The sequence below is a fragment of the Lampris incognitus genome, chromosome 6 (assembly GCF_029633865.1).
Source record: "Lampris incognitus isolate fLamInc1 chromosome 6, fLamInc1.hap2, whole genome shotgun sequence".
NCBI classification, from domain to species: Eukaryota; Metazoa; Chordata; class Actinopteri; order Lampriformes; family Lampridae; genus Lampris; species Lampris incognitus.
Window position 1 is genome coordinate 37,057,789 of NC_079216.1, and position 9,784 is coordinate 37,067,572.

The following is a 9,784-nucleotide window of genomic DNA, read 5'->3' on the forward strand; positions in this document are numbered from 1 at the left end:
AAATAAATAAATAAAGAACTGCAAAGCAATAGTGTGAATAAAAACCCGTTCAAACATCCAAAACGTATGCTTCGGTAAAGCACCAGGAGTTAATTTATGTATACGCGAGTTGAATTAAACGGGATGAAAATATGCAAAACGCCGAAATTATAATTTAAAAGAATAACAACAATAATAATAATTTGAATATGAATTCAGTTGACTCTCCGTTGTATTGTTGATGACCACTAGGCGGCAGCACTCAGATGCACAGGGGTCTGCGGTGCAGCTCCCTTCCACCATCCGCAGCGTTGTTGCCATTGGGCCGAAGAGTAGCTGTCACTTTCAAGCTAACGTTAGCTCCTTTAGCCGTCTTTGTCATGTCAAGAGCAACCTGTTCCCTGGGAATACTCTGCAGTTAACAAGTGCGATCCTTTTTCACTCAGCGGGTGGGACCGGAGACTAGAGATTTTGGTGGATAACGGGAGAGTGAGATGAAATGACAACGTCAACATTACAGGTAGGCTACTGTTAGCGGCTAAACTACAGCCGGTGGCTTTGAAGCCCCCCTTCCTTCCCCTGTTCAACCGTGCTAGGAGGTTAGCTAGGGTCTCGCTTGAAGCTGGTTGAATCAGCGAGATAACTTACAAAGTCGATTACCAAATGCCTTCTTTTATTCGCGTCTAGTTGAAGGACTTCACAACCATCGAAATGTGAAAACAGCAACGGCCCGATTTCTTGTGAAGGGGTGATAACTTATCTCGAATTATCGCCTGTAAAGTAGCACACTAGGAGATGTATATAAAGTCAGCTTGCTAACGAGGTGTTAGCCAGCTGGGCTGTGCCCCTGTCATTCTACCTAGAAACCAAATGGAAAATGCTTTGGTGTTGGTTTGATGCCTACTTTGGTGTGGACTGAATGACAAAACAAATAATAGAATAAAACTTGGTGACGAACTAAGGGAAAATTCCTGGTTTCTGTGACTTGATAGTTTTCTGACTTTGTTTTATCATGCTTTACGGTGTACATGCAGGGACTAAGGAGAGACTGTGATACGTGGCTGTATGTTTGTTTATATCCCTATGCCACCCCAATCTCTCCACCTACATTCTCTATCTTTCTGCCGCCCGTAGAAAGCGATTGATCTTGTGACCAAAGCCACAGAGGAGGACAAGGCAATGAACTATGAGGAGGCGTTGCGCCTGTACCAGCATGCTGTGGAGTACTTCCTTCATGCGATCAAATGTGAGCACTGTAGACCTACAGTCAATATACAACATCAAAGAATGTTGAATCAGTTCGTCTGGATACGTTTATTGACAGATACATTTCATCACTCAACTAAGTGACATCTTCTGTCAGTCAGTATACAAAACCACAACTTCCTTTTGATAGAAACACAGCACCCTGTGTTGAACACTCCTTCAACATAAAATTTGCTTTCGTTTGACGTCAAACTGCCCCTTTGCTGCCATCTTACACTCTCATTCTCAGAAGGCATGGTTTTTGAAATACATTTGGGATCTCATCTTTCCTTCAGATGAAGCCCACAGTGACAAGGCAAAGGAGAGCATACGAGCAAAGTGTATGCAGTATCTGGACCGAGCAGAGAAACTCAAGGACTACCTGAAGAACAAAGACAAACATGGAAAAAAGCCTGTCAAGGAGGCACAGAGCAATGACAAGTATGTCGTTTCTCCTGTGGGCAATCTGTGTATTATGGTATATCAAAGTTGAAACCTCAAAGGTGAGGTATGTTTATTTCATATTTCTTTGTGTCCCTACTCTGTCAAGGAGTGACAGTGACAGTGAGGGTGAGAACCCAGAAAAGAAGAAACTGCAGGAGCAACTAATGGGTGAGTTGTGCATGTATTTTTGTATTTCTTATATTTGATAAGTATGAAAAGGTTTGCCCTTCCTGAGTATCTCGAGTAGTTGTGTAATTAATACGTTGGTTTTACAAGTCAATCCTGTAATGTTATCAAATGCAATCCTGTAATCCTCTTGGATGAGAGGCGAAACGTCTTCACGGATATATATACCAAGTCCAGTTGCACTTGATTCAACTCCTTTGGATAACCATGACCTGGATGAATGAGAACATTCACAGACAATCCTGTAACATTATCAAATGACTTACCTAATGAATATTTGTCTCAGGAAAAGAGTCACAGGTTTGTAGGGACCTCTCTGTTTCTGCCAAGTTATATTTTTGGGTCAGTATTATCATTTATATATACTCTTCTCTGTAAAGGTGCCATTGTAATGGAGAAACCCAATGTTAGGTGGAACGATGTAGCTGGGCTGGAAGGGGCTAAGGAAGCTCTGAAGGAAGCAGTCATCCTGCCTATCAAATTCCCCCACCTCTTCACAGGTTCTGTTTACATTTTACACATTCACCCCTCTAGCCTCCTTTCTCGCTCACTCCTTTGTAGGTTTTACTCTTAATCTGACATACACGTAAACACACTGAAACAGCTGTCATTTAACTCCATTATTGTAAGGATGTCCCTCTTCTTCCAGGCAAACGTACTCCATGGCGAGGCATCTTGCTGTTTGGCCCTCCGGGGACGGGAAAGTCTTACCTTGCCAAGGCTGTGGCAACTGAGGCCAACAACTCCACCTTCTTCTCAGTGTCCTCTTCAGATCTTATGTCCAAGTGGCTTGGGGAGAGCGAGAAGTACGTGTCGCTCTCATACTGGGACGTCAGTAGTGATGTCTAATGTGTCAATACCCATACCATTTCTTGTACATAAAATTCTGCATTGGTTCAAGAATTCTGTTTATGGCTCATCCAAATAGAAACAGGCCATTTTCAACTGAGTCTCACCAAAAATCTGTACATACCCATAGTTTGTTTTTGTTTTTTCTCCCAATGACCAACGCTGACTTTCAGGGATACCTTTTAAATTCATGTATATACCTCTTCCTCCATCTCTTCTCCCTCCTGTCTCCCAGGCTGGTGAAGAATCTTTTTGACTTGGCTCGCCAACACAAGCCCTCCATCATCTTCATAGATGAGGTGGATTCGCTGTGCGGTTCCAGGAATGAGAACGAGAGCGAGGCCGCTCGCAGGATAAAGACTGAGTTCCTGGTACAAATGCAGGGTGAGCAAACAGAGAACAGTCTTAAAATACTTTGGACGAACACAAATAAGCTATGGGAGATAATGCGTGGAATAATGTGACACAGGTATGCATTATGTGGAATACACAGGTCAATGCTGGGGATATTTGATGATAAGAGGGTCTCAATGGATCAGTTACCTTGACATCTACCATGCACACATAAAATGGGTTTGAATCCACTTTGAACCCACAAGCTGTGTTCACTTCATCTCTAGCAATCCAGTATATCTAATCCAGTTGTTGAACGTCACCTGTGAAAAGCAGGAAGTGCACATAATGATTCCAGTTTACTGATTTGCCAGGGGTGGGAAATAACAATGATGGAATCCTAGTCCTTGGTGCCACCAACATCCCCTGGGTCCTAGATGCTGCCATCCGCAGAAGGTCAGGGGCTGCCTGCTCAAATTACTGTTGTTTGTGTGTGTGTGTGTGTGTGTGTGTGTGTGTGTGTGTGTGTGTGTGTGTGTGTGTGTGTGTGTGTGTGTGTGTGTGTGTGTGTGTGTGTGTGTGTCGTGGGCATAAACATGTGGCAGAATATATACTTTCACCTCTTGTCGAAGTGTCCTTGAGCAAGTTACTGAATCCTTATCTGCTCCCAATAAGTAGGTTGGCATCTTGCATGGCAGCCTCTTCCTTTGGTGTGAATGTGTTGTGTAGGCTGTGTGAATGTGAGATATTACCTGTAAAGTGCTGAGTGCTCTGTTGAGTACCAAAGTGTTATACTATAAATACAGTCCATGTACCATTTATCCAATTCATTTTTTAATCATGAATTCAGTTCTCCCATTCAGTCCTGAGAACCTACATTTTGTTTAAATGCCACTATAAATAAAACCAGGTTTGAGAAGCGCATTTACATCCCTCTGCCCGAGGAGCCAGCCCGGGCCCAGATGTTCCGTCTTCACCTGGGCAATACGCCTCACAGCCTGAGCGAGAGTGATCTGCGACAGCTGGCACGTAAGACTGATGGTTACTCCGGCGCAGATATCAGCATCATTGTACGAGATGCCCTCATGCAGCCCGTCAGGAAGGTTCAATCTGCTACACACTTCAAAAAGGTGTGTTTCTTTTGTAGTACACAGCCGGTCCCTCGCAGAAGACTGAGTGGGTCCTAATCTCTGTGCTGTGAGCCAATTATGACTCCCTCTGTCAAAATTTGGATGGATGGATTATTGGTTTACTTATTAACAGTTTATTATGGATTTGTTAGATAAACTGTTCAACGGGACTACAGTGATGTTGTCTTGCATTTTCATTATGATACCACTAATTATTCATGTTCCTGTAGATTCGTGGTCCATCCCGTAGCAACAACCAGGTGATGATAGATGATCTCCTGACCCCCTGTTCTCCTGGTGACCCCGCCGCTATAGAAATGACCTGGATGGATGTGCCTAGTGACAAGCTGCTGGAGCCCATAGTTTGCATGGTAAAACACACACACACATTCTCAAAAACATAAATTCAACCCCCAATGAGCTAGCTAGTTACCTGCTAACATACACAGATCAGCCAAAACAATAAAACCACTCACAGGTAATGAATAACATTATCTTGTTACAGTGCCACCTGTCAAGGGGTGGGATATATTAGGCAGCAAGTGAACAGTCAGTTCTTGAAGTTGGTGTGTTGGAAGCAGGAAAAATGGGTAAGCGTAAGAATCCGAGCAACTTCGACAAGTGCCTAATTGTGATGGCTTGATGACTGGGTCAGAGCATCTCCAAAACGGCAGGTCTTGTGCGGTGTTCCCGGTATGCAGTGGTCAGTACTTACCAAAAGTGGTCCAAGGAAGGATTACTGGTGAACTGGCGACAGGATTATGGGTGCCAAAGGCTCATTGATATGTGTGGGGAGGGAAGGCTAGCCCGTCTGGTCCGATCCCACAGAAGAGCTACTGTAGCTCACATTGCTGAAAAAGTTCATGCTGACTATGATAGACAGGTATCAGAGCACAATGCGTAGCAGCTTGCTGCATGCGTATTGGGCTGCGTAGCTACAGAGCTGTCAGTGCCCATGATGACTGACCCTTGTCCACCGCCGAAAGCTCCTACAATGGGTACGAGCATCAGAATTGGACCATGGAGCAGTAGGAGAAGGTCACCTGGTCTGATAAATCACATTTTCTTTTCCATCATGTGGATGGCCAGGTGCGCTTGCGTCATTTACCTGGGGAAGAGATGGCACCAGGTGCACTACGGGAAGAAGGCAAGCCGGTAGAGGCAGTGTGATGCTCTGGGTAATGTTCTGCTGGGAAACCTTGGGTCCTGGCATTCATGTGGATGTTACTTTGACATGTACCACCTACTTAAACATTGTTGCAGACCAAGTACACCCCTTCATACACATACACAACGGTATTCCCTTATGGCAGTGGCCTCTTTCAGCAGGATAATGCACCCTGCCATACTGCACACATTGTTCAGGAATGGTTTGAGGAACATGACAAAGAGTTCAAGTTGTTGCCTTGAGCTCCAAATTCCCCAGATCTCAATCCAATTGAGCATCTGTGGGATGTGCTTGAAAAACAAGTCCAATCCATGGAGGCCCGAACCTCGCAACTTACAGGACTTAAAGGATCTGCTGTTAACGTCTCGGTGCCAGATACCAGAGGACACCTTCAGAGGTCTTGTGGAGTCCATGCCTCAACAGGTCAGAGCTGTTTTGGCAGCACAAGAGGGATCTACACAATATTAGGCAGGTGGATTTAATGTTTTGGCTTATCGGTGTATGTAGGTAATATCAGCAGTTGCAGGCAGCTTGTGTTTTATGTATGGAAACATGGCGTTTCCCCCAGATTTTTCAGTTACTGTGACCAATGAAGGTAATTTATTTGCTGGAACCAGGCTTTACTTTTTGGTCCATTTTCATTTTCAAATTCAGTGTCTGTGAGACATTTATGCAGCATACTTTTACATGCTTGATTTTACTTCCTTTTCAATTGTATTCCTCCACATATAGTCTAGATTTAATCAGGCGTCCAGGTAGCGTAGCGGGCTATTCCGTTGCCTACCAATACGGGGATCACCGGTTCGAATCCCCGTGTTGCCTCCGGCTTGGTCGGCCATCCCTACAGACACAATTGGCCATGTCTGCGGGTGAGAAGCCGGATGTGGGTATGTGTCCTGGTCGCTGCACTAGCGCTTTCTCTGGTCGGTCGGGGCGCCTGTTGAGGGGGGAGGGTGAACTGGAGGAAATAGCATGATTCTCCCACGTGCTACGTCCTCCTGGCGAAACTCCTCACTGTCAGGTGAAAAGAAGCGGCTGGTGACTCCACATGTATTGGAGGAGACGTGGTAGTCTGCAGCCCTCCCTGGATCGGCAGAGGGGGGTGGAGCAGTGACTGGGACAGCTTGGAAGAGTGGGGTAATTGGCCAAGTACAATTGGGTAGAAAAAAAGGGGGGGGATCCTAAATCATTGCATGTAAAATTATTTTGTATGGTGTAGAAAAAAAGTGAAGACGTGTAGACATTTGGGCATAACTATTTTTAAGGTATAATGGAAAAATCGTCAATCCCAATATTTGTTGGGTGAATAACAAAGCCGGATGATAAATTCTAATCATCATAATTAACATTTTGCCAGCAATGGTTGGCTGCCACTGCACAACATTTTTCAGGATGTCTCGTTTCTGTCTCTTTTAGTCGGACATGCTGCGCTCTCTCTCCACCACGCGCCCCACAGTCAACACCGAAGACCTACTAAAGGTCAAGAAGTTCACAGAGGATTTTGGAATGGAGGGTTGAGTGAGAGAGAGAGAGAGAGAGAGAGTCCCCCAATCCGACTGAAGGGTGAATTGTCTACTACCACTACTACTATCCATACCCTTACCGCTGTACCATTCAGTAAGCTTTCTACTTTCAATGACGTACTTGGTTCACTGCCTCTCTTGGGGATCTCAAGCTGAATGGCTGGTTGAAAAGATGGGGTGAGAAGTTGTGTATTCGATACTTAGATGGACAACAGAGCCGATGTCTGTCCTGTCACAAACCATTTCAAACAACTTCCATTAAACCTTAATTGCCAGCCACAAAATATTCACTACAAACTTGAACTTTTTGTTTTTCACCTACCGGAATTGGTAAGAGCAAAGGTGCATTTTAACCAAGGCAGGCTAAATGCATATAGTTTGTCCCTTCCTGAGCCTACAGTGTTGATCGTCTCTGACTGAAGACTGACTGTAAATTTTGATGCCATTCTGCACTTTGATTTGGATTCATATGAAGGAGAATAATCTTGGGAAAGCTTATGAAGGAAAAAGAGCTATGTTTTCCCGTCAGATGCAAGTCTGTGAATGCATACATGCATACGTGTTTTTCTTTATATATCTCCATGTATATGTCACTATTTGAGTGAGAGTCCTATTTATTTTATTGCTTTATGTAAAATTGAATCTGCCGGTCATTAACAGATTCATTAACTGATCATAGTTGCCATCGTGCAGCTGTAGGTTGACAGCAACGTGTTCATATATATAGATAAACTATATATATGTGCACACTGTATCGACAAAAACAAAAGTATTGGGACACCTGGCCATTATACCTACTGGAGCTTTTATGACATCCTATTCTAAATCCATAGGCATTAATATGGAGTTGGTCCCCCCCTTTGCAGCTATAACAGCTTCCACTCTTCTGGGAAGGCTTTCCACAAGATTTTGGAGTGTATCTGTGGGAATTTTTGCCCATTCATCCAGAAGAGCATTTGTGAGGTCAGGCACTGATGTTGGACGAGAAGACATGGCTCGCAGTCTCCGTTCTAGTTCATCCCAAAGGTGTTCAATGGGGTTGATGTCAGGCCTCTGTGCGGGCCAGTCAAGTTCTTCCACACCAAACTCGCCCAACCATGCCTTAATGGACCTTGCTTTGTGCACTGGGGCACAGTCATGCTGGAACAGAAAAGGGCCCTCCCCAAACTGTTCCCACAAAGTCGGAAGCATAGAATTGTCCAAAATGTCTTGGTATGCTGAAGCATTAAGATTTCCCTTCACTGGAACTAAGGGGCCTAGCCCAACCCCTGAAAAACAACCCCATACCATTATCCCTCCTCCACCAAACTTGACAGTTGACACAATACAGTCAGGCAGGTAACGTTCTCCTGGCATCCGCCAAACCAAGACTCGTCCATCAGACTGCCAGACAGAGAAGCTTGATTCGTCACTCCACAGAACACGTTTCCACTGCTCCAGAGTCCTGTGGCAGCGTGCTTTACACCACTCCATCTGACGCTTGGCATTGTGCTTGGTGATGTAAGGCTTGCATGCAGCTGCTCGGCCATGGAAACCCATTCCATGAAGCTTCCGGTGCACAGTTTTTTTTTTGGAACTCTACAGTTATTTGAGTCAACAGAGCGTTGGCGACTTTTACGCACTCTGCGCCTCAGCAGTCGTTGACCCCACTGTGTGACTTTACGTAGTCTGCCACTTCGTGGCTGAGTTGCTGTTGTTCCTAAACGCTTCCACTTTTCAATAATACCACTTACAGTTGACCGTGGAATATCTAGCAGGGAAGAAATTTCACGAACTGACTCATTGCAAAGGTGGCATCCTATGACAGTACCACGCTTGAATTCACTGAGCTCTTCAGAACGACCCATTCTTTCACAAATGTTCGTAAATGCAGACTGCATGGCTAGCTGCTTGATTTTATACACCTGTGGCAATGGGTCTGAATGAAACACCTGAATTCAGTGATGAAGAGGTGTGTCCCAATACTTTTGTCCATATTGTGTATGTGTGTGTGTGTATATACACACACACACACATATGATCAATTTCAGATATTAAGGAAAACAAACAGGAATACTTGACTGATAGTCTAGATAATATATTTTCTTCAAATGAAAAAAAATGAGATATTACTCTCAAAGGTTCATCTATCCCATCTTGGATAAAACAATTTCTCTACCCCCAACCACATACTTTTACAGAGGATTCGGTTGTTATGCCTCTGCCCAGACTTTCTCGGTGTTACCGATCACTATTTATACCTTATTTATTTTAATACGCCTGTTCTTTCAGTTTAATGTTATTTGTGGCGCTCAGTATGACCTCATGGTAGATGCGTTGTTTACATTTTTCAGTATTTCCTCTGTCCACTTATTTCATGAAGGAGCTCTACGTGTGTGAGACGGAGATATGTATACAACTTCCACTATGACACAAACATACTACCATTTCAGTCCAATACTAGTTTCCAGGGCTGGCTTTCCCCGTTATGATACAGAATTTAAATGGTGTTTGTTTTACTGTGAGGAGCTTCTGGGCTCAGTAGCGATGGGAGTTTTGGGAAAGCTATCCCTGTTGTTTACATGATCAAGTTGCATAGTTAGCCAGATGACCTTCCTTGATTAGATTTTAGATTTTTATGCAACGCTTAATCCCTTTTCTTTTTTCTTTTTGGTCATTATCTGTCAAAGCAAACATTGGTACTGGTCGTATTTGTCAACTACACAAATTACACTTGGAAAAAAAAATCCAGCAGTTACATGATTTTAGGATCATTGAGAGTTATCTGGCTGACTGAGTGACTTCTTGAAATAGTCCACTGCTAGTGTTGCTGCCTGTTTGTAAATATGGAGGTACACGTTGGCCATAAGGTCATTCCATCCATGTCCTGATGGGGGGCCTAACCTACCACTGGCTGATGTATCCATGACTACTGATGTAACCCGAAT

At 44.1% G+C, this 9,784-nt stretch overlaps 1 protein-coding gene across 1 annotated transcript; it reads left to right on the top strand.

The window, feature by feature from the left end:
- The first annotated feature begins 286 nt into the window (after nucleotides 1-286).
- On the top strand, nucleotides 287-6,891 carry vps4a (vacuolar protein sorting 4 homolog A). The gene is made up of 11 exons (XM_056281266.1): nucleotides 287-499; nucleotides 1,114-1,225; nucleotides 1,521-1,665; nucleotides 1,775-1,836; nucleotides 2,235-2,354; nucleotides 2,504-2,660; nucleotides 2,939-3,087; nucleotides 3,411-3,492; nucleotides 3,947-4,166; nucleotides 4,397-4,537; nucleotides 6,751-6,891. Exons 1-11 carry the CDS (start codon nucleotides 479-481, stop codon nucleotides 6,850-6,852), a joined length of 1,311 nt encoding a protein of 436 aa, XP_056137241.1. The 5' UTR covers nucleotides 287-478; the 3' UTR covers nucleotides 6,853-6,891.
- The last annotated feature ends 2,893 nt before the right edge of the window (nucleotides 6,892-9,784 follow it).

Bases quoted from the DNA above. Each gene is read 5' to 3' on its own strand.
- vps4a (XM_056281266.1), top strand. From the start codon at position 479: ATGACAACGTCAACATTACAG. The intron at 2,661-2,938 runs GTACGTGTCGCT...CCTGTCTCCCAG, and splicing joins TGGCTTGGGGAGAGCGAGAA to GCTGGTGAAGAATCTTTTTG. The intron at 3,088-3,410 runs GTGAGCAAACAG...CTGATTTGCCAG, and splicing joins GTTCCTGGTACAAATGCAGG to GGGTGGGAAATAACAATGAT.